General features: G+C 40.6%; 1 protein-coding gene across 2 annotated transcripts in view; it reads left to right on the forward strand.

Moving 5' to 3' along the window:
* Positions 1-21,524: 21,524 nt before the first annotated feature.
* SBF2 (SET binding factor 2) overlaps positions 21,525-25,905 on the forward strand; it is a 227,048-nt gene continuing 222,667 nt past the window's right edge. For both annotated transcript variants that reach the window (XM_083350643.1, XM_083350642.1), the window contains exon 1: positions 21,525-21,784. In XM_083350643.1, the coding sequence (XP_083206769.1) occupies positions 21,730-21,784 (55 nt within the window). In that variant the 5' untranslated portion in view covers positions 21,525-21,729. The remainder of the gene's footprint in view (positions 21,785-25,905) is intronic.

Raw genomic sequence — 25,905 nt, forward strand, 5'->3', positions numbered from 1 at the left:
AGTAGTCACTATGGTATCTATAAATAACTGAATTTTTGTCCTCTCATACACGTAGAAGCCTTGACTAAAATATGGATTTGTTCATTTTTGGTTGAGTTTATTGCATAAAAGCACACATTTTAGCTGGGTGAAAAGCATACAGGATTTTAAAATTCTAGTTTATCATGATGTATGAATGTAAATGAAGCTCAAGTACTTTGGCCATGTAATGAGAAGACTCATTGGAAAAGACCTTGGTATTGTGAAAGATTGAAAGCAGAAGGAGAAGGGGAAGGCAGAGGATGAGATGGTTAGATAGTGTCATCAATGCAACGAGCATGAACTTGGTATTGTGTAGTGGGTTCTGGGCAGCAGGAAAGACGCCGAGACGATGAGTACAGCACGGCAGATCTTTATTCGGTGGTAGTGACTGTACTGGGGAATAGGGGTTACCTGCCTTCCTTTTACACCTGGCCAGGTGAGCAGCCGACCAATCAGTTTGAACCTCTGTTTCCCACCGAAACTGGGTTCCCGCCAAAAGTCCAACGCCCCCTGGTGGTGACTGCTATGAACGTGTGTCTGTGTTCCCTTCACCTGGATACATAACACTTGGGCAAACTCTTGAAGGGACTGAAGGATGGGGGAGCCTGGGGTGTTATGGTACATGGGATTAGGATTGGGATTGCAAAGAGTTTTAGTGAGTGAACAATGGGTGAATATTTAATTTAATTTTTTAATTTAATTTATTGAGATTTATATACCGCCCTTCTCCCAAAGGGACTCAGGGCGGTTCACAGGGCATAAATATAAATAACAATACAAACATTACAAACATTAAAAAAACAATTAAATCAGTGCCCAAGTTAAAACAAGAATAAAACAAGCCAATAAAAACCCATGTACCCCCATCAGGCTAGACCCGCTAGTTCAAATAAATGGGTCTTCAACCCACGACGGAAGGATCGGAGGTCTGATGTCATCCGGAGCTCCACCGGCAGTTGGTTCCACAAAGCCGGGGCACCCACAGAGAAGGCCCTCCCCCTGGGGGCCACCAGTCGACACTCCCTGACAGGAGGCACCCTGAGGAGGCCCTCTCTATGGGCACGCACAGGGCGGAGGGGAGTCGACGCCGGCAGCAGGTGGTCCTCGAGGTATCGCGGACCCATGCCATGTAGGGACTTAAAGATCATAACCAAAACCTTGAACCTTACCCGGAAGACAACCGGTAACCAATGCAGCTCACGGAGCAAAGGTGTAACATGGGAGTACCGGGAAACTTCCAAGACAACTCTCGCGGCCGCATTCTGTACCAGTTGGAGCCTCCGAGTAGTCTTTAAGGGAAGTCCCATGTAGAGAGCATTACAGTAGTCTAGGCGAGAGGTCACGAGCGCATGAGTAACCGTACATAAGGCCTCCCGGTCCAGATAGGGCCGCAACTGGCGCACCAGGCGAACCTGGGCAAAAGCCCCCCTAGTCACGGCCACTATGTGATCCTCCAAAGTGAGTCGTGAATCTAGGAGGACTCCCAAGTTGCGAGCCCTATCCACAGGGGGTAAAAGCTCACCCCCCATAGAAAAAGATGGAACATCCCAAGTGTCCCGGGAAGACGGAATGCACAGCCACTCAGTCTTGTCAGGGTTGAGTTGAAGTCTGTTCCTCCCCATCCAGACCCGAACCGCCTCCAGGCAACGGGACATCACAGCGAGGGCATCACTGGGGTGGTTTGGGGTCGAAATAAAAAGTTGGGTATCATCAGCATATTGATGACACCCAACTCCAAAACCACGAATGATCTCACCCAGCGGTTTCATATAGATGTTGAACAGGAGAGGCGAGAGGACCGACCCCTGAGGAACTCCACACGCGAGAGTCCTAGGGGTCGACCTCTGCCCCCCTGCCAACACCGACTGCGAGCGTCCCAGGAGATAGGAGGAGAACCACTGAAAAACCGTGCCTCCCACTCCCAATCCCCTGAGACGCTGCAGCAGGATACCATGGTCGATGGTATCGAAAGCCGCCGAGAGGTCTAATAGGACTAGGACAGAGGAATATCCCCTATCCCGAGCCCTCCAGAGATCATTCACCAGTGCGACCAATGCCGTCTCCGTGCTGTGCCCGGGCCTGAAACCCGATTGGTAAGGGTCCAGATAATCCGCTTCATCCAGGACCAGAGGGAGCTGATGCGCCACCACACTCTCAACAACCTTCGCAAGAAAGCGAAGGTTGGAGACTGGACGAAAGTTGTTCAATACAGCTGGGTCCAAGGCAGGCTTCTTGAGGAGAGGTCTCACCACCGCCTCCTTCAAGATGGTGGGGAAATAACCCTCGCTCAAAGAAGCAGATATAACCGCCTGGAGCCAGCCTCGTGTCCTCTCCCTAGCTGCATAAACCAGCCAAGAAGGGCACGGATCCAATAAACATGTGGTGGAACTCAGCTTCCCCATAATCCTGTCCACTTCATCAGGGGTCACAGAATCAAACTCCTCCCAGATAACATTGACAAGACCGCCCGTGTCCTGATCGCCAGACTCTGCCCAGCTGGAGTCCAAACCGGTCCGAATCCGAGCGATTTTATCCGACAGATGTTGACTAAACTCCTCGGCACGACCCTGCAAGGGATCCTCCCTCACCTCCTGATTAAGAAGGGAGCGAGTCACCCTAAACAGGGCGGCCGGGCGATTATCTGCGGACGCGATGAGGGTGGAGAAGTAAATATTGGACTTCCGGTGGCGGCGCAGCGCCGGAGACAGCCTTCCCGGACTGCCCGCAGCTCAGCTGAGTTATTTTCACCCGAAACAGCGCCGATCAGCTGTTCGGGTGAATTTGAAGCCCCCTCCTCGGGAGAAGAGGAGGGGGTGAGGCCCCAGGTAGGGGTTGAGTTCTCCAGGGCCGCCTGAGCTTGTAGCTTGGGCGGCTGAAGGATCGAACTCCCCCGTAGCCTGGGTTGCTCCCAGCTGGTCAGTGTCTCTGCTCCGGACTTCATGGAGCAGAGCCAGGTGTTTGCGACCACCCCTGCCTGAAGGAAGGATTATGGAATAAAAGGAGCAGGCAGAGCGGTACAAGAGGAAAAGATGAAGAGGATTATTATATTCTACTCTCTAGCTTGATGGACTTTTTAAACTTAAAGTGAAAGTGCGTCACAAGTGAAAGTAAAAGATGGCGGCTAAACCTCCCTTAAAAACTCTTCGGAGTGCTGGAACTTCTCCGGTGCAACAATCATCATTGCAGGCGTTGTATCTTCCTGATGTGTTGACATCGAAGGATTTACAAGATGCTCTTGAAAAACATGCCCAGGTAATTCTGGAATCAATGGGTGATAAATTTGCACAGATGGAGGAGAAATTGGAGAAACTGGAGGAGAGAATGGAAGAGAGGATGGAACAGAAGTTCAGTGTGATGAAGGCAGACATTTTGTCCTCAGTGTATAAAGTGGCTGAATGTGTGGAAGATCTGGAGGAAAAAGTAGAAGATTTGACTCAAAAGAATGTCATATTAGAAGCAAAAGTATTGGAGAATGAAGATTTAAGAGACAAAATGGACAGAGAATTGAGTCTTGCTCAATATTACCAGATGCAGTTTGCTGTTAGAATCAGAGGCTTAAAAGAGAATATTAAGGAAGATCTAAAGCAGCTGATTTCTGAGGCTCTGGAAGTGGTATTGAATCAGCCAGCATCTGAAATAAAGGGAGGCATGGATAAAGTGTTTCGTGTGAATTCATGGATTGCTAGACAGAGAAAGCTGCCTAGAGATGTGGTGGTTTATTTTACTAAGAGGGAAATTAGAGATGAAGTTATACAAGCTGCCTATGATTCTAAAGTGGTGATTGTTGATCAAGAAGTTTTGGTTCTAAAAGAAATTCCTCCAAAGATTTTAAGGAGAAGGAAGGATTTTACATTCCTCGTGCAAGAGCTCAAGCAACGAGATATAAGGTTCAGATGGGAGATTCCAGTTGGGTTGATGGTGATGTATGAAGGTAAAAGGTACCGTCTGGTTACTGTGATGCAGGCGCGTGATTTTTATAATAACGTTTTAAAAGCAACCCCATTATCACTTCTGGAAGCTGCAAAGGGATCTGGAGAAGGAGTACATCAAGAGGCTGAAGATGGACAGACAGAGGAGAACGGTGCTGGAGGAGATCAAGCTACAATTTCTTTGGATGATCCTAGAGAGCGGAGGGTGACGCGTGCTGCTTTAAAACGATCAAAAAGAAAATAATAAAAGAGCAAGACCAGTAGAAGTCTATGGAACTTCCACAACGAATATCTAGGAAGTTATCACAATGGACACGTGGGAAAAGATTTGGGTGAGGAACGTAAAACTTACATAAGCTCAAAACTTAAGAGAGAACTTTTATAAAATGCTTTATAGATGGCATTTAGATCTTAAAAAGCTTGCAAGTATGTATCCGGATTATCAGCCAAAATGTTGGAGATGTGGAGATGAAGATGTTACATATTTTCATGTATGGTGGACTTGTAAAAAGATCAAGGCTTTTTGGATAAAAATTTGGTGGAATATGTAGAAGATTTTAAGCAAAGGATAAAGTTTTGTCCGCAATTTATTTATTTTTTTGTTGGGGATAATTACGGATGTTACGGTTGTGGACATTAAGTTGATGTTAAATTTAATTACGGCAGCAAGATTTTTGATAGGTTAGTAATGGAAGAAAGAGGAACTGCCGACTATAGGAGAGTGACTTTAAAGATTTCCGACCTGGCAGAGATGGCGAAGATTTCGGCCTAAGATCTCTCGCAAGAACGTTATATTATGGAATGGAGAAAATGGATTGAGTTTATCCAGGATAAGTATAGGGTTAAGAAGTTTCATGTAGCATTTGAATGAGTCTTCTTTCCTTTTTTCTTTTTTTTCTTTTAGTTTTTTTATATATATTTAATATTATTAAGGTTTGTCTTATCCTATATATGCTAGAGAGTGATGGATTTTAGAGTTTAAGGTTGTTAGTATATGGTTGTTTATGATTGTTTTTCCTTTTTTTTATATATACCTTGTACTTAGCTCTGGGAAGTCGAGGGGAGGGTGGGGGGGAGGGGGGAGGGGTAGGGGGGAGGGAGGAGGGAGGGGGAGGGGGGGAGGGGGGAGGGGTAGGGGGGGAGGGGGGAGGGAGGGGGAGGGGGGTTTTTAAAGAAAAATTGTATGTTAAAACTTTTCAATAAAAAAAAACAATGGGTGAATATAAAGAATATCACTAAGATAATTGACTATACTCTATGAAAGGAGGAGAAGAGGAAACATTTCTGGGGCCAGGGGTGGGGGGAGCAGGGAAGGAAGGGAAAAACAAAAAAAATGTTATGCTTCCCATTGCTGCAGCCAATGTGGGACTGCAGGTCTGAAATCCAGGACCATAAAGCCCAGGAGACTTGCAAATCTCTAGACTGATAAATGAGGAGACGATGATGAAATTGAGATGTCATCAGCTTCTCAGCCAGGCTATTAATGCTATTAATGCTATTTTGTCATGTGTCTATGTGCAGGGACATATATTCTATTCAGAAGTAAAGCTTATTCTCAAGGCAATGTGTTTCATGCTAAGACAAACGAAGGAAATTTTATTTTATTCCTGTAGCCAGAATAGTGTCATTTCCCCCCCCCCAGTGAGTGTAAAATGTAAAACTGGGTGCATACAACTACTGCAAAGGAAAGCAGATGTGGTTGTAAGGAAGGCAAGAAAGCAGAAAAATACCAGCTACGTGTTCTTTACATGGCTGTTTAAAGGACTGATATTAGTTGCATTCCGCTAGTTTTGAGTTGAGAAGATACTTGAGGTAAATTATTTATTTTATTTATTTTATTTAATTAGTTTTCTATACCGCCCTATTCCCGAAGGACTCAGGGTGGTTTACAGGCAATATTTAAAAGACAATATAAAATTAAGATAAAAAATAGAATTAAAAAGAATTAAATTAATTAATAGCCCAACAATAAAACAATGTTAAAAACTTGAAACTAAAAAACTCCCTCAGTCCAGGCCAGATAGATCGAAAAACCAGGTTTTCAAATTAACTGTCTTCATCTTCTCAAAAATAGTAGGAAGTTGGTAAATTCCAGTAGGTTTTGGTACGTTCCTTAGATGAATTAAGTGAAGGACTTTATGAGCCTTTTGACCTTGCTAAATCTATTTCTCCCATTCCGCCTGACATGGTCAGATGCTAAATGTGATAAATATGTATTACCTACTCAAGTGCCACTTGTATTTTCCATTCTATTACAGTGTGTCCTTGCTGTGCTGGTTTGGAAAAAAAAATCCCACATAGTGCCCACATTTTAAAGGAGGAGAAAATGTTCATTGTCTTCTTTGCTGGGAAACTGTATTGTATAATTTGTGATTTGTTGTTACTCAATCCCTTTCTGTTTCAACCAAATGATAATTACAGATTGCTCTGCGGTAATTGTTGAACTTAGAGTCTTTACATTGTCCACTAAAAAATTTTTGAACCCTTAAACCCCATAAAAATAAATCATGCACATGTATTATAAACACATATAAATATATGCCTTCCAAAGATTACATTAGAGAAAATCAGTATTTTTATATTAGCAGTTCTAAGTTCATATTGATCTGATTAAAAAAAATGAGTATGTTTCAGACACTTCCATATAAATATTATTTTGAGATCTTGGATAAGAGTATTTCCACAAAGTTTGTAAAACTTTAAATAAGGGGAATTTTCATTTGTAATTCCAACTAATGTATACAATGTATGTATTGGCACTGTGGCATACCTATAACAGTTGCACTGTCCTGGGTTCATGTGATTACCGTTGTAACTGTCATGGATGCCCTAGAATTGGGCTCAGATGAGGAGGAAGAGTCTGCTTCAGGAACTTGGGTGTGGAGTGGCGGCAGGGTGTATGAAAGAATGGTTGCAGGATGTCACTAAACGAATGGTTGTAAGTTAAGAAGATAAGATATTATCTTTATTGTCATTTTTTACTATGGCACAATGGCACACATCAAAAATGAAATTTAGTTGCCCACTCTCAAGGTGAAACATACATGACACACACCTAAAACATACTATAAACAACATATGCATAGACCCACACCCCTACATATACATAACAATAAAATATTAAATACTGTCCATCTTGAATATATAATGGAGGAAGCCTGAAAGTTCACAAGATTAATGCTGTATGGAATGAAACTATGGCTGAATCTGGATGTTCTGCTTCAGATACCACAAAGCCTCTTCCCAGAAGGTAACAAGGAAAACAGGTCGTGGAGAGGATGTGTTGTGTCTCAGATAATCTTATGGACCCTGTTCAAACAACGCTTCTGTGCTATGTCCTGGATGGGAGGGAGGGAGGGAACTGCCAATGATCTTTTCGGCCGTCCTCACCTCTCTCTGCACCAACTTCCTGTCTGAAGCAGTGATGCTTCCAAACCAGACTGTGATGCTGTATGAGAGGATGCTCTCAATAGTCCTCCTGTAGAAAGTGGTCAGAACAGGGGAAGGAAGATGAGCTTTTCTCATGTGACGCAGAAAGTGCAGGCGTTGCTTTGCCTGCTTCACCAGTTTCTCACTGTTGAGCGACCAAGCCAGCCTACTCGTTAGCTGCACACTCAGGAATTTGATGCTGGTAACCATCTCCACAGGTGAATCATTAATGCACAGAGAAGTGTGGCTGTGCCTGCCTTTTCTGAAATCGACAATGATCTCTTTGGCTTTTCCGTTATTTAAAACTAGGCTGTTTTCCTTATATCATTTCACCAAACCCTCAACCTTCTTGCAGTAAGTTTCCACCTTGTCATCATGAATAAGGCCCACTACTGTTGTATCATCTGCGAACTTCACAATATGGTTGGTGGCAAACCTAGCACAACAGTCATGAATCAACAGGGTGAACAGCAGCGGACTTAGGACTACCTGTACAAAATTGATGCAGATAGATATAGATAGATATAATTCAGTGTCCTTTAGTACAGGAAGTTTTCACACTGAATGACTGTTGTAGCATCCTCATGGCCACATGGTCAAAATTTGGGTGATTTGACAACTGGCATGTATTTATGACAGTTACACTGTCCTGGACTCATGCTTGTAACTTTACCAGCTAGCTTCTGACGAGCAAAATCAAGATTCACTTAACAACTGCATCCATGACAGTTACAACTTAACAACTGCAATGATTTGACTTCCGGGTGGCAAGGCTCTGTCGATGATGGTCATTTTTGACCATCAGTCCCGTTGCTCCGTTTAAAATCACGAAAACAGCAACAATCAGCTGTTTTGCGGTTTGGGAATCCCTCCCCCTTGGGAGAAGGGGGTGAGCATTCAGGTAGAGGTAGAGCTCCCCTAGACCCCCAGAATAATAAGGGTGAGAGCTCCCTTGGAGCCTGAATTAACTCCGGACTCAGGGACTCCTCTGTTTCAAGGCTTTGAAACAGAACAAGACGCTGCAACCATCCCTGCTCCCAATATTGTACTTTGGATTACTTGGATGCAGGCAGAGCTGAGCAGGAGAATATTGAAACAGCAAGTATATGATCTTTAACTCCGGTTTAACTTAAAAGAAGGGGAGGAAGATGGCGCCGGAATAAATCTTTAGAGAAAGTGGGAAGAACAAAGAGTAAGGAAAATAAAAGATCAAGGAGGAAGATATAAAGTGGATTTTTAAAGTTGTAAAGACTCTGTTAAAAACATTTGAAGCTGGCTTAAAAGTGATTTAAAAGACTTGGATATTTAACCATGAAGCAAAGTTGCAATTTGGGCAGAAAAGTGAAAGTGAGAAACGAAAGTGGCAACTAACTTAAGATATGTCAAACATAATACTTTTTACAATGCTAACAAGCCAGGTAGATGGTTAGCTTATCTGTTAAGGAAAAAACAAAAATCACGTAATATAGATAAGATAGAATATAAGGGTAAAGAGGTGTTTCAACAGAATCTTATTAAAAAGGCTTTTGTTGAATTTTATTCTAAATTATATGCAAGGGATATAACTCAAGGTTTAGATATAGATAGGTATTTACAAGAAGTGAATATCCCTATACTTACATAAGAACAGAGGGAAGGGATGAATCAACCAATAACTGCTGAAGAAATTATTTTAGCAATTAAACAACTAAAAGTGGGTAAGACACCTGGAACAGATGGTTTGACAGCCGCTTATTATAAAAATTTACAATCAGAGTTGGTGGAACCTTTAAAAGAATTATTTAGGACAATTCAATCTGGAGGGGAAGTGCCTCCATCGTGGAGAATAGCATTTATAACGTTGATTCCAAAGGAAGATCAAGATCTTACCCAATCAAAAAATTATAGACCTATATCGCTTCTAAATAAGGATTATAAGATATTTGCAAAGATCTTAGCAAATAGATTAATGAAGGTTATGCAGCAAATGATTTATAGTGATCAAACAGGATTTATAAGTGGTAGACAAATGAAAAGTAATGTGAGACATATTGTAAACCTATTAGAATATTTGGAAAGAAATAATCAAGTCCTTGCAGCGTGATTTTTTTGGATGTTGAAAAGGCATTTGATCAATTGATTTGGCAATTTTTATTTAAAGTCTTAGAGAAGATGGAGTTTGGTGATAAGTTTTTACAACCTATTAGGGCAATATATCAGAAACAAACAGCTCAAATAATAATTAATGGTAGTTTAACAGAAGCTTGCAAAATTGAAAAGGGCACAAGACAGGGATGTCCATTGTCACCATTGCTGTTTGTTTTAACATTGGAAATATTATTGATTAAGATACGTGACTCAAATAAAATAAAGGGAATTAAAATTAAAGATCAAGATTATAGATTGAGAGCGTTTGCAGGTGACTTGGTTATTACATTAGGTCAACTGACTCAGTCGGTTATAGATTTAATGGAAATAATTTTGCAATATGGACAAGTTTCTGGATTTAAAGTTAACAGGCAAAAAACTAAAATTTTGTCTAAAAATATGACTACAGAACAAAAGGTAGTCTAAGAAAAATTAACAAGATTTGAAATAGCTAAAAAGATTAAATATTTGGGGGTATATCTTTCAGATTCAAATGTGAAATTATACAAAAGTAATTATGAATTGTTATGGTTAAAAATACAAAAAGAATTAGATACTTGGAAAAAATTACAACTGTCTTTATTGGGAAGAATTGCAGCAGTTAAAATGAATGTTTTACCAAAATTTTTATTTTTGTTTCAAATGATACCTATACTAAAAAAAGATTCAAATTTGGAGGAATGGCAGAAAGGTATTAATAAACTCATTTGGGCAGGGAAAAGACCGAGAGTAAAACTTAAGATAATGCAAGATATACGTGAAAGAGGTGGTCTTAAAATGCCCAACTTTAAATTATATTATGAGGCTGCGGCTTTATCATCAATTAGTAATTGGTTTAATTTAACAGAAGGAAAATTATTGAATATTGAGGGATGTGATTTATTGTATGGTTGGCATGCATATTTATTGTATGATAAAAAGGTGGATAATATCTTTAAGACACATATATTAAGGTATGCCCTGTTGCGAGTTTGGAAAAAATACTGACACAAGTTAAATTACAAAATACCAATTTGGGCAATACCTAAACATGCGATAGAAAATATAAGTCCGGGATTTAAACATGATGTGACTACATATAAAGATATTCTCAGACTGGAAAGGAATGTATGGCAATTAAAGCCATTTAACATTTAAAAAGAAGGGAAAATAGTATAAACTTGGTTTCAGTATGGCCAGATACAAGCTAGATGGAAAGAAGATTAGAAAATTGGCATTTCAACAACAGATGAAAATCTGGTAAAACAAATCAGAGATCAAAGTCAAGCACCTATAAGAAGGATATATAATGCATTGATAGAAATAGATTCAGAAACGGAACTTGTTAAAGATTGTATGATAAAATGGGCCCAGAATATTCAAGAGCCAATAACGATGGATGTTTGGGGAAAAATTTGGGTCAGAAACGTAAAATTTACTCAGGCACAAAATTTAAGAGAGAATTTTTATAAAATGTTTTACAGATGGCACTTAGATCCTAAAAAATTAGCATGTATGTATCCAAATTATCAGCCTAAATGTTGGAGGTGTGGTTGTGAGGACGCAATGTATTACCATATGTGGTGGACTTGTAAAAAAGTTAAAGCTTTTTGGATTAAAATTTGGTGGAATATGCAGAAGATATTTAAGAAAAAGATAAGGTTTACTCCACAGTTATTTTTATTGGGTATTATTACTGATTGTACTGTTACATAAACTAAATTGATGTTGAATTTAATAACGGCAGCAAGACTTTTGGTTTTGCAATATTGGAAGAAGGAGTAACTGCCTACTATAGAGGAGTGGACTCTAAAAGTTTCAAACTTGGCAGAAATGGCAAAAATTTCGGCATATTTGAAAGAACAATCGCAACAGAGATATATCTCGGAATGGAGAAGATGGATTGATTTTATTCAAAATAAATATGGGACTAAAAATTTCATCTAGCATATGAATGAATATTAGAATTATAAGATGTATTATTATTATGTTTAAGGGGAGTTAAAGCGCGATAGGATTTAAAGTGTATTTATAGTTGGTTAGCATAATTTAACTTAAGTTTGTTAGAGGCAATACCCTGTATTCAGCTCTGGGAAGTTGGGGTGGGGGAGGGGGGGAGGGAGGGGATGGGGGGTGGGGGAGGGAAGGAGTATATGCTTAAAATGTACTGTAAAACTTTTCAATTAAAAAAAAACAACTGCAATGATTTGCTTACAACTCAATGTCTTGCTTAGCAACAGAAATTTTGGCTTCCACAGTTATTGTAAGTTCAGGACTATCTTGTAGAGCATCTTCAACTCTAGCAAAAATCTTAAAAGAGTTGCAATTTTGGCACTCTTTTTCCAGGGCAGCCCTTGCATGACACAGTAATCCAGTATGAAGATTACCAGAGCTCAGATCGTTATAGTCATGCTCTTTCTGTACAGGAATGGACTCAGTTGCTTCTTGCTTGTTTGCTGTTTTTTAATATGCTGAACTTGAAATATGAACAATAAAAACACATAAAAAGAGACTTGAAATACTGAGGCCACATTAGTCCTTAGGAAGAATACTGGATTGCAGAGGACATCTGAACTGCCTACCTGCTTCTTCAGGTCAAATGGAATCCTGATTATAAAAGATTATACATGCACACCAACTTCAGATTCAGTTTACTGGCCTTCATTCAGTCCATGACTGACTCTAGATCAGGTTATGAATTTGATGACAAGAGAAATAGGCTTTATTAATGATGCCTCACTCCAAAATTCTGGATGTCGTCATGTCAACAGCTCCTATTAATAATAGGGAATATTGGGTTAACATAGCTACTTGTGGGATTGCATAGTGAAAATAACACAGGAACAACAATAATCTCCAGATACAACTCTGTGGAATTCATCCTTCACCCTTAGGGTCCTTAACTCACAGAATATACTGTACCAGTTGATGACCCTGAACTATATAATTTCATCCAACCATTCTTAAAAAGAAGGACCATCACAGTCTTCTTAAGGAATTTCCCCCAAAACAGGGTGTTCAGTACTATAAATAAAGTTTTTCTTTTTCTGTCACATGCTACTTCCAGAGTCTTGACTATATTTTCTTTTATAATCTTTATTGCCTTGCTTTTTTACTTTGCATTCTGCTGACTTCAAAAATTTGTCTGTATGATTGTATTTCAGACGAATCTCATCTTAATTCCACCCATGTTTGAAACATCTTTAAAATGACAGGTAATCCTTGATTTAGAGCCATTCATTCAACGATCATTTGAAGTCACAATGGCCATGAAAAAAGTTACTTATTGCAGCATATTTTATAGTGAACTGACACTTTTAAATGTATTAATTAAATAGCACAGCCCCAAAATCAATATGGGATATTTTAAAAAGGATAGTTACTAGCACAGTTTATTGGGATATCTACAGTATAGTAAGATGCTCTGTTAGAGATTAGGCATCCACGTTGTTTTCCTTGAGCAAGGCTAAAGTCATCTTCAAATCAAGTTCATCTTCTGCTGATTTCTTGGATACATCAGCGCATGTTTCTTGTCATCATTTTAACTATTGTCTGAGCACTGCAGGATGAAGGCCTCTTCTGCAGGTTTCCAACCATGTTTCTTGTCGATAACATGGAAATTATTTTGCATCGCTTTCTTTTGGGATAATTCTTTTCCTTGCCAGGCTGGCCTACACCTCTCATAGCCTCCCATCCAAGAATTAAGCCATCCTGATTCTGCTTAGCTTTGAAGTGCAGAAAAAAAACAATTTCACCTGCTGAGAATCCACTTCCTAAACATTTTTTTTCCTTCTCTCATTTGGCATGTTGTTCTGCCCCTTTTTTCTTTCTGCACTTAAAGAACTATTTGGTTTCTAGCACAGTGGAATGTATGCTTTCCTCCTCCCACACAACAGACCTTCCTGTTGATTTTTATGAGACCATATATTACAGGGCTGTGCTTAAAGTTACTGGGAACTACTGTTTTTCCCCGAGTGCTTGCCTTCAAAACTGCAGTTGAAAAGGGACATCACACAAACACAATAATTGTTCATATTGTGTGCGAGTCCTGTATGGTATGTCTGATTACTACTTGTAGTTTGCCCAAGTCATCTCCCCTCTCCTTTTCTCTAATGGGGTATGTTGTTGCCTCAAACCAAAGGAAAATGTAAACAGGAAACATCCTGAAATTCCTGACCATGTAAAAATTCCATTCTTGAGAATGAGCTGAGGGGGGTTACATTAAAGAGGCTTTGTTATCTATACTGTGGTGCGGATACAAGAAGTACATCAGCAACATATTAAAAACACATTGCTGGGAACTATCAAATGGAGAATGACCCAATATTAAATTTTTGTGGTTGGAGAGGCTTTTAAGATAGATGAGCATAAGCCACAGACCACTACAGTCATAACAAAGAAAGCACAAAACATAGGAACAGTAGAACGATCCTTCGTCTTTCTCAAAATGTGTTCTCCAGTTATCTCCTGTTTTGATCTTAAATGTATTTCTCTATTAAAACAGCGTTCTGTGCGCCTTTGGCGTCTAGTCATGCCGGCCACATGACCACGGAGACATCCTCGGACAAGCGCTGGCTCTTCGGCTTTGAAACGGAGATGAGCACCGGACCCTAGAGTCGGAAACGATTAGCACACATGTGCGGGGGAACCTTTACCTTTACCTTTTTATTAAAATTTAAAGGTAAAGGTAAAGGTTCCCCCGCACATGCATGCTAGTCATTTCCGACTCTAGGGTCTGGTGCTCATCTCCATTTCAAAGCCGAAGAGCCAGCACTTGTCCGAGGACGCCTCCGTGGTCATGTGGCCAGCATGACTAAACGCCAAAGGCGCATGGAACGCTGTTACCTTCCCACCGTTAGTGGTCCCTATTTTTCTACTTGCATTTTTACGTGCTTTCAAACTGCTAGGTTGGCAGAAGCTGGAACAAGTAACAGGTGCTCACTCTGTTACCCGGCACTCGGGATTCGACCCGCCAAACTGCCGACCTTCTGATCGACAAGCTCAGCGTCCTAATCCACTGAGCCCAATTACAGGGGACTCTGGGCAGAGTATAAAATCAGGGAAAGACTGCTAAAACATTGTATTAAATAGACAACCCAGACTAAAATAATCTAATAGACGGCAAAAACAACAAACAAAATGAAAAGGCCTTTAAACAAATAATAAACATCAGTCTCAGGCCTGGGACCAAAGCCAAATTTGCAAAGCTTTCTGGAACTGCAGGAGATAGGGTCCATCCTTATCTTGGGGAGATGCTGTTTCAGAGGATAGGGGCTGCAGCAAAGAAGGCACATTTCCTTCAACCCACAAAATGGCAATGTTTAATGGGAGGGATCTGTAGTACATCTGCTGTGCTAGGTGGTATTGAGCAGGCAGAAATAGCTGGAGACAAGCAGTTTCTCAGGTAACCAGACCCTATGGCTTACAGAGTTTTATGGGTAATAACCAGCATCTTGAATTTCACTCATAAGCCAACTGGCAACCAATACAGCTTGCGTAGCAGTGGTAATACATGGGTGACACAAGAGGCACCAGTTACTGCTTGCACTACTGCAACTTAAGCCCGCTATAGCTTCTGGATAGTCTTCAAGGGCAGCCCTGTGAAGACCCCATTAAAATAATCCAAACATGAGATGACCAGGACATGAGTGACTGTCTGATGGGTCTCCTGATCAAGGAAAGGGCACAATAGCATACAAGATGAATCTGTGTGAAAGCCCTCCTGGCCACAGCTGCCACTTGCTCTTTGAGCAGTAGCTGCCAGTCTAAGAGGATCCCCAAGTTGAATACCAGTCTTGACTAGGAAAGTGCAGCCCCACTTAAGATCAAATCTGGAGACATCCCATATCCATATCCAAACAGTCACAGCCTGTCAGTCTTGGTAGGATTGAGCTGAAGTCTGTTCTGCCTCATCCAAACCCAAATAGCCTCCAGATATTGGATCAATACACCGACAGCTTCACCTGTGCCACTTGGGGTAGAGTTGGTATCGTCAACATACTGATGGTACTGCACCCTGAACTGGCAGATAACCTCACTTAATGGTTTCATGTAGATGTTGAACATGAAGAAAGAGCATTAAGCCCTGGGGCTCCTCACACGATAGGCCTCAAACACAATCTCTCCTGTCAGTATCAACTAGAACCAACCACTGTGGAAGAGGTGAGCTACTGGAACATAGTGCCTCCCACTTCCAACCTCTGTGGCTGGTCCAGAAGGATATTGTGGTTGAAAGTTTCAAAAGCCACTGAGAAAGCAAGGAGCAATAGGTTGGATGCATCATTCCTATCCCAGGTCCACCAAAGTGTGTCTAGCACTGCCTTTATACAATAGGTCCAGATAATACCTTTCCAAAAGATCAGCTATCATCCAACCATTTTTTCCACAACTTTGTGGAAAAGGGCAGATGGGAAACTGGTGGATACCGTAATTCTCCACAGGGAAAGGGTCCAGTGATGATCTCTTGAGGAGGAGGCATATACTACTTTTTCCTTCAGGGTTGGTGGGACCACCCCTTCTGTCAAAGAGACTGAAACCATCGCTTGAACCCATCTCCTGATCAGTTCCTGGGCTGCTTTAAGAACCCAGGAAGGGGCAAGCTCTAACAAGCAGTAACTGGACTAACAGACAAAAGGACCTTGTCCACTTTCTCAGGCATAGCAAAATCAAATTCAGTCCAGAAAGCATAACAAGACTGTTTCTTGGGCAATTTGTTAGGATTTGCCTAATTAGAGTCCAACTCCAGGTGAATATTCCAAGATAGCTATTTGAGGATCCTGAACAATTTTCCATTTAAGATAAATCTTTTTTCTTCTTATAAAATGAGCCACATACAAAAGGCTACGAAGGGCAATCCATCTGTCTCTTCCTGTAAATCTTTTGGCACTCGCTTTTCATATTAAACAGCTAACATGACTAAAATGGTAGATATGCAATTAGCACAACTTCGGTAGTTTGTGGCGAAGAGAACATTAGTCCTCTTACAAAAATAAACTGTTCATGCTGGTTGCGATCTTTTTTTGACAATTTCAGAATATGGTTATGTGGTCAATTAGAAATGTAAAATGTGACAGTAAGTTGTAGAATAGGGAGTTACGTGAAATTTAAACAGATTTCTGTACAATTGGTAAAATGCTGTTTACTTCTACTTGTAAAAAATTAAAATAACAAGTTTTCTGGCATATTGATATTTTAAAGTAATGTCCTAATTATAGGGAACCCATGAGAAGTGTACTGCTAGAAGAACACTAGGTGCATTGCTTTTATAGACTGCAATTTTACAATAACCGAATCCCAAAGACTTGGCATTTATAAAACTGTCTAGCCTTCAAACGCATGCTGTTTGGAAGTTATAACTGTATACCACAAGTTATGTATTGTATTTAATTAAGTTTATATTCTATTCTGAACTTCACACTTCAGTAGGATCAACTTTAAGATGACATCTTAAATGATTTTCAGATGGTTTCCCTGGCTTAGAATCACAGAATTGTAATGTTAGAAGGAGCATCTCTTCCAGTCCTCTGCAGTATGCAGGAAAATCAGTTAAATCATCCCCAAAAGGTGATGGCCAATCCTCTCTTTAAAAACTTGCAGAACTTGTGTGTAAACTATGTTATTGCCAAATAGATTTGACTGCCAGTTTTTCTTTCCATTTAAATTAAAATAAGTTTTCCCTTTTGTCTAAATGAAATTTAAGTAATTTATGGTACATTAGGCTATCACCAACTTTTTTATACAAACTGGAAATTAAGCACAGTTGAGCTTTTTGTAGAGCATATTGAATTCACTATTCCCCTCCTATTCACTTCTCTAACTGAAGCTATTGCTATGCAGCTACTCAGCAGTTAATCAGGTCATTCTAACACCATTCTTATGATTTCTTTATATGCACCCCAAACATAATTCTTATCCTGACCAAATTTTTTTGAAAGGGTCAGTTTAAAGTCTCTTGTAAGGTAAAGGTAAAGGTAGAGGTTCCCCCGCACATGTGTGCTAGTCGTTTCCGACTCTAGGGGCCAGTGCTCATTTCAAAGCCGAAGAGCCAGCGCTTGTCCGAGGACGTCTCTGTGGTCATTTGGCCGGCATGACTAGACACCAAAGGCGCACAGAACGCTGTTACCTTCCCATCATAGTGGTCCCTATTTTTCTACTTGCATTTTTACGTGCTTTCGAACTACTAGGTTGGCAGAAGCTGGGACAAGTAACAGGCGCTCACTCTGCTACGCAGCACTCGGGATTTGACCTGCCAAACTGCCGACTTTCTGATCAACAAGCTCAGAGTCCTAACCCACTGAGCCACCGTGTCCCCCTAAAGTCTCTTGTAGGAGTGCCCAAATATTTTGTTGTCCATCTGATTTCTACAGTTTCTCCTTTAAGACTAGCAGTGGGAGGGAGAGCTCACAGTAAATCCTATCTTCCTGGGCAGAAACCTTTTCTCTAATGATCCAACAAGGGTTTTTACCAGGCCTCCCAAAATTTGCAGCTTTAGTAGAATTACAGGGCTTTCTTTGAACAATATATCACTTCTTTACCTTCTCCAATCCCTCCTACCCTGCAAAAATAGAATATGAAAATATTCTCGGTGCTGCAAAAATCAACATGACCTCTAGATGGAGATAAAGATATGCAGAAAAATCTAAATATTTGCTCCCATCTTGTGGTCATCTGGATTTCTGCAGCCTTGATCTGGTAGATCCCTGGTGGTGAACCTATGGCACACGTGCCACAGTGGCCTGCAGAACCTCTCTGTGGGCACACGCGCTGTCGACCCAGTCCTAGGCCTTCAGCTGGATTTTATAAAACCTTTTCCCTTTAGGCCTCTGCCGCCATGTACAAAATAAAAAAAAGGTTCAATCAATCAATCAATCAATTTCAACTTCTCGCGGGAAAAAAAAGATCTCACAAAGTTGGAATTGATTGACTGAACTTTTTAGTCCCACCCAGTCTGCCATTACCACCGCAGCACACCCAGCCAATGGCCCACACCCACCCAATGGGCGACACCTACCCAATTGCCCACACCCACCTGGCACACCATGATACATAAGTGGGTTTTGGGTTGCAGTTTGGACACTTGGTCTCTAAGAGTTCACCATCACTGTGGAAGATTAAGCAATTTTTATTTGTTTCTTTTTTATTGTGTTATTATACATGTTGATACATTATATTTATTTCTGTTGATACATTATACTTATTTCTGTACATTGTTGTTTATATAATTAAAGACTGTGACATCCTATTATTTAAATAATGTAGAATATTGAAAACAGAACAGAGAAAAAAGATATATCAATATTAATGGCAGCTTAGGATATTGTAAGCATTATAATTATTTGGCTTTGTCATTAAGCTAATTACTTAATATTAAAATCTTCATTGTATTATTACTTTACACACACACATTAATGAAAGGAAAAGACAGATAGCAGAGCAAATTTAAAATGAATTAAAAAACAAGAGATGAAAAAGGAAAATTGAGAGAAAAAACTACAGTTCTCAAATATAACCTTTTTGTGACAGTTGTTAAGTGAACATGGCAAACATAAGCGTATACTGCTGTCATTATGAGAACGTATTGTTCAGTATGGGGTGAGTTTTGCCAGAAACCACAAATAAATGCCAGTTTCTAGCCAAACCATTGTAAAGGCAGTCATGTGACCATGGGGCACTGCAAACAGCCATTGATGCAGAGTGGCTGCTGAGTTCCCAAAATGTGGTCATGTGACTGTAGGAGGGCCTTGATGTCAGAACTTTTAAACTAGGTTGGGTGGGGGTGATCTTTGAACTATTGCTAAGTGACTGGTCATAAGTCAAGGGCTAGCTGTATTAGGTTGCTATCTTGTCCCTTTTTATACAACTGCTAATTTACAATTGTGTATTTGTAAACATTTAAGCCTTCTTAGTGATTGTTTTTGTGATGCCGCATGAAGTTTTATGAGTATAAGAACCATGCAAGTGTAAGCATTAATTAATTTGATTTAGATGGGCAGGTTTCCACACTAGATTCTACAACAGTAATGTCCACAAGTGTGAAAATGCAATACCACCAGAAAAATGTTTTTTACCTAACTCACTTCATACATTATTTTAATGGTGCCATAGTTAATATAATGAGTCAAATCCTGAAGACTTCATACAGTAGCCCTAAACCAGATTAAAATCTCTATCACACTAGAAGGACCCTTCAGAAACATGCAGTGTAAAAATGAAAATTCTCTAGTGAGCTACCAACAAACATTTTTTTATCCTACCTTTATTATCCTGTCCCCCATCCCCAAACTATATACCATAAAAACTCTTGATTCCTGTAATCTTTCACTAGGCAAAATGGTGCACCACAAGAAAAAACCTTTCAAACCAAGGTACCTAAAATGGGCTAATTTAGACATGCACCCAAAATCCAGGACCCACAACTCCTGTGGAATTGGGCTATTTTTAAGGAAAATACGTCTCTGAATGTATCCTAACTTTTCCAGTGAAGGCAGTACATTAGAAATTCTGTCATTGTTGAAGGCTCTCAGGAATCTGATCAGAAAATATTTAATAAAGGATAACCTAATGGATCACAGGTTATCCAACAAGCTATATACCCCATGCTATTATTTGTGAATACATTTTAAAACATTACTTATTAGTTCCAAGAACAGCTAGTTGTTGTCACTTTGGGTATGAAACATTAAGCATCAGTCTGACATTAGTAATATTACTGCACCAGTATTTAGAGAATACATGACTGCCAAATTAGAAAAAAATAACGGTTGTAATTTAGAATAAGTCCACTATAGCAAGCTTGTATTGAGGTTTAGGCCAATATTATCCGTGGTGTATCTATTCCCCTTCAGATATCATTATTAAACTAGGTTTTTTTTCCCTAAAGCACTGATTTATACCAATTCATTTCCGAAGAAGTAAAAAAACGTCATGGGTGAGACTAGTACTAAATACAGGTAGTCCTTGACTTACAACAGCTTGTTTAGCGACCGTTCAAAGTTACAATGGCATTAAAAAGTGACATGACCATTTTTCAGTTGTGACCGTTGCAGCATCCCCATGGTCACATGATTTACATTTGGACGCTTGGCAACTGGTTCCCATTTCTGACCACTGCAGTGTCTTGGGGTCATGTGACTTGTGACTTTCTGCCAAGCAATGTCAATGGGGGAGCCAGATTCACTTAACAACCCCGATACTGATTTAACGACTGGGATGATTCACTTAACAAATCTGGCAAGAAAAGCGATAAAATGGAACAAAACTCACTCAACAATTTTCTCACTTAGCAACATAAATTCCTGGGCTCGACGGTCGAGGACTCCCCGTATAACGATCGTTTTCGAACCCAGCAAATTAGCCAAAATTAGCACAAAATAAAAAAAAAAAATTAATTTCCCAAGCCACACTTCACACGTGCCCAACGACAGAAAAGGAAATTAGCGTCCTTCTCAACACGGGCATTTGCCTATCTCCACGTTTCTTCTTACTCGAGCGTAGTTAAGGCTTGGCGGAAATTTAGCCGAGCCGATTTCCTGCGGATCGCAGGTAGAAACGCGACGGCGTCAGCCCGAAAGCACGGCTCCCGTTCAACTTCGGATACAGCAGGGGTCTTCAAACTTGGCCCTTTTATGACTTGTGGACTTCAACTCCCAGAATTCCTCAGCCAGCAAAGCTGGCTGAGGAATTCTGGGAGTTGAAGTCCACAAGTCATAAAAGGGCCAAGTTTGAAGACCCCTGGGATGCAGGAAGGAAGCGTCGTCTGATTGAAAAGGGCGGCTGAGCTTGATTTCTCAGAGCGCCTCCCGTTTTCGGGTCGCGGGCGCGGTATCTACGCGAGCCCCGTACAAAGCAATGATGTAACGCAGTTTCAAACAGGAACACAACAGGGCGAAGAGCAAAGAAGCCACCCTCTCGAAGCCGAGCGGAGGCTTGCAAGTCCCGGAATTGTCTCTCTCTTTCTCTCTCCCGCCACCGCCCCGCGCGCCTGGCTCCAGCGAAGCCACTGGAGAACGGCTCTCCAAAAGGGGAGGGGGAAATGAGGACCGCGCAGGCGCACCGGGAGCCTGGCTGTCCAACATGGCTGAGCTGCTGCTCCTGCCGCCTCTGCCTCTGCCGCTGCCGCCGCCGCTGCTGCCTCTTTTTGCAGGACGGGGGGAGTTGAAGGGAGGATGCTGAGCTACTCCGGAGCAGCAGCGGGAGTGGTAGGTGGAGCGAGGCTAGCGAGGACGGAGCCGGCCTCTCCTCGGCTATGGCCCGCCTGGCAGATTATTTCATTGTGGTGGGCTACGACCACGAGAAGACAGGTAGGTGTGGCTATGGGTAATACGCCGTTGTCTCTGCCTTGCATTTTGGTGTGTGTGTGTGTGTGTGTGTGTGTGCTTCCTTTTTCGAGGGGGCCGGGCGTGGGGAGGGCAGCTGGTCAGCGTGGGGAGGGGGAGGTGGAGACAGGATCCCCTTGGGGATCATGGAGGAGTGGGTGGAGGAATGTCAGGAAGAAGCGCCGGGCTTCCTCTCCCGAGGTTGAGTGGCTTGGCAAGGAAGAGGAGTGCGTGTGTGTGTATGTGTGTCAGTCATCTTCCTTACAAGACTTGCTGGGGACCTGACACGCAGGGACAGCAGCAGCAGCAGCAGCGGGGCTGGTTCCCCCTTCTGAGAATTGGGCGTGGAGATGTAATGGGGGATTTTTTTTTCTCTTCCTTGAAAGGCCACCCCATCCTTTTCCTATGGGGATGGGGACAATTTGATTTCCCAGGGAGGAATTGTATTGACAAGCTGGCAAGGAAAGGGAAAAACAGCCACTAGTAGCTTCTCTCTTAACTATTTAGTGACATACTGGGCTGTGTATTGGGTTCCCTCAGGTGGAGAGGGTGATCTTCCCCAGCATTGGGAGAAAAATAAACATTAGAACGAATGTTCCCTGCTCATCTGTGTTATCTTGAGTGTTAATTTCCAGCAGTAATTAAAGTTTGTTTACCCACCTGAGAGCTGGATAAATTTAGTTAGTTCCAGAAATATAGTAGAGGAAACTTGGGTAACTTGTTGAAATATGACCAATGCAGGTATAATCCATGGTAAAAAAAATCTGTTAACTGTAATTTGCAGGGAGAGTTTGAATCTGGAAAATAAGTTTATAAATTTATATAAATACATTTATCCAGGTTCTGGGAATATTTTAATAAATTTAGGATATTTCTTAATAAAAACACAGTAAGAGGTGTACTTATGTTTATAGGTCTGCTTCAAAAAGAAGCATAGATATTAACGGGAAAAACAAATTGTATAGTAGAAAGTTTAACTTTCCTATAATCTACATCAAAATGTAGTTTGTCTATGAAGTGCAGGATTTGGCATTCTTCTATCTACCATAGCACATATAGTACAATATGCTTATAAAAATATGGGATAAACAATGTAAACTTACTTGAGAGAAAATTATAATCTTATGGAAATATGATATGGAATGCTGAATTAGTGTTATTTCCCTATCTTTAAAAAGTAATAAAAGTTTTAAGATTCATGTTCAAAGAATTGAAACGAGTCAGCAAACAAAGCTGGCAGGAATAGCCAACACTCCAGAAGACAGGCTTAAGATACAGAAGGATCTGGACAGACCTGAACATTGGACGCTATCTAACAAAATGAAATTCAGTGGTGAAAAAAGTAAGGTTCTACATCTAGGCAAGAAAAAGAAAATCCACAGGTACAGTATAGGTGGTACCTTGCTCAACAGTAGTAACTGTGAGAGGGATCTTGGAGTCCTAGTGGACAGTCACTTAAATATGAGCCAGCAGTGTGCTGCACTGCCAAAAAAGCCAACACAGTGCTAGGCTGCATTAACAGAGGGATAGAATCAAGATCATGTGAAGTGTTAATACCACTTTACAATGCCTTGGTAAGGCCACACCTGGAATACTGCATCCAGTTTTGGTCACCACAATGTAAAAAAGATGTTGAGATTCTGCTCGACAGAGAAGAGCAACAAAGATGATTAGGCTGCAGCGTTTCCCAACCTTAGGAACTTGAAGATGCGTGGACTTCAACTCCCAGAATTCCCCAGCCAGCTATCTGGGAGTTGAAGTCCATGCATCTTCAAGTTCCTAAGGTTGGGAAATGCTGGATTAGGGGACTGGAGGTTAAAACATATAAAGAACGGTTGCTGGAATTGGGTACGTCTAGTTTAATAAAGAGAAGGACTAGGGGTAACATGATAGCAGTGTTCCAATATCTCAAGGGTTGCCACAAAGAAGAGGAAGTCAAGCTAGTGTCTAAAGCACCTGAAGGCAGGACAAGAAGCAATGGATGGGAACTAATCAAACAGAGAAGCACCCCAGAACTAAGGAGAAATTTCCTGACAGTTAGAACAATTAAGCAATGGAACAACCTGCCTCCAGAAGTTGTGAATGCTCTAACACTGGAAGTTTTTAAGAAGAGACTGGACAACCATTTGTCTGGAATGGTATAGGGTTTCCTACTGGAGCAGGGGGTTGGACTAGAAGACCTCCAAGGTCCTTTCCTTATTATTATTATTATTATTTATTATATATTGCACGGTAATAGCAAAATGGTACGCAGCAGTGTTGCTTAAAGTGGCTCTCTAGAATCCCTCTTGTCTCTCCCCCCCCCAAGACCTTCTCAGGGGTCTTTGAAATCAAAATTATTTGCCAGCTTATGTTCAAAAATAATGTAACCTTAAAATCCTATCAAACAATATGAGAAATGATAGTGGCAGTAAATGCATCAATGTTAATTTTTTAATATTTTAAATGTTGATAAACATAACCCATGCAAACAAAAGCTCTTTTGGAGTCCTCCATAATTTTTACAAGCGGGAAGGGGTCCTGAGGGAAAAGTTAAAGAAAGACCAATATACAGCAATGTTAGCTAACTCCAAGTAATTCTACTTCCACTCATTTATTAGTTGTTACTTTCCAGTGTTGCATTTATAATATGATTTTTCAGCTTTTAAAGATACCGTCTATATCACAACATATACACAGTTGTATATTGTATACTGTATACAGTATATATTTTACCGGTATGATTGTCTATTCTATATCTTTTTATTAAAGTCACCTATGTGTGAGTTGGGTGGCTATATAAATTTGTTTAATAAATAAATAATACAATTCATATTAATTACACTTTATCAACTTTGTAAGAAATTGTTCAGTTTCATGAAGGGTTTGAACAATTTTGAAAGGGTTCAAAGAAAGTTTTAAAATTGTATATTCCTGAAAATACAGGATTAGTCTAACAAAGTAGTTTCTTTTATAAAGAACTACGTCCAGTGCAGATTTTAAACTCTTGAAACAGTAAATTAATCTATCACGCATGTCAGATTTGAAGCAAATCTTCAGATTGTTACTTTAAATTTTTACAAATATGCAGTTAAATTCCCCTTTGCACGCTTGTTTATTTTTAGAGTCAGTAATTAAAACTTTTTCAGAGAGAACCTTCTGTAAAAGAATAAATGTGCACTGTCTGTTCTAAATTCCTTTATCCCACATGCAGTCCCATGATGCATAGAGAATTGACCTTTTTTAATCAGACTTTTTCCTAGTGTCCAGCATTATGAAATTCTTCTACATTCCGTACTCTTATGCACAAACAGTGTAGTATCTCATATTTAGTTTTGCACGGGGTTAGTTGTTGATATCCTTACACTCAAAATCAACAGTCATACAATTTAACAAATCTTATCTCAAATCTGGCAATATTTGACATAATGCAGTCTCTGGAGATTCTCAATCATACAGGTCATGGTTGTCCCAAAATGCTTTTCCAAAAGCCGACTGGGTTTTCTTGGTGAAGAAAGTCCAGTTGCCTTTTGGAAAAGCACCTTTGTGATAACTGTGCAGTCTTCCATGTGTCTAATATTTTAATGAGATTCCTGCCCAAAACAACTCTGTAGATGTAGGGAAAAAGTCTACTGTATTGGGGAAAAAGTAAATTCAGGACAACAAAGTAAAGTGACCTGCATCTATTCTGCCCTATAGACTCTTCTACTCTGATTTGACTACATTGTACTGGCATATAGGAAAGGGTTCCTTAAATTGTCCCAAAGGTGCTTTTTATATGAGGCAACTGGACTTTCTTGTTTTTCTATGAAGACATTTCACTTCTCATCCACGAAACTTCTTCAGCTCTGACTGGATGGTGGGGAATGGAAGGATTTATACTCCTTGCAGACAGCTGGTCATTTGCATTCTTTTAGAGAGTCATTGAGGCCACTTGGAGGTTTATTTGTGTCCTCAGGGTCGCCTGAGTCATGCAAATGGGTGTGGAGCCTTCTTGGAATTGCTGGAAGGACTGTGTTGTAGATTGGAGATAGATGATGTCGGTTCCCTCCCCATTGGTGGAGCAGTGGGCTAATGCCTCCTTAAGTAACACCAGCTGCCTGCAATTAGTGCAGGTTCGCATCCCA

This window comes from Vipera ursinii, assembly GCF_947247035.1.
Source record: "Vipera ursinii genome assembly, chromosome: 1".
NCBI classification, from domain to species: domain Eukaryota; kingdom Metazoa; phylum Chordata; class Lepidosauria; order Squamata; family Viperidae; genus Vipera; species Vipera ursinii.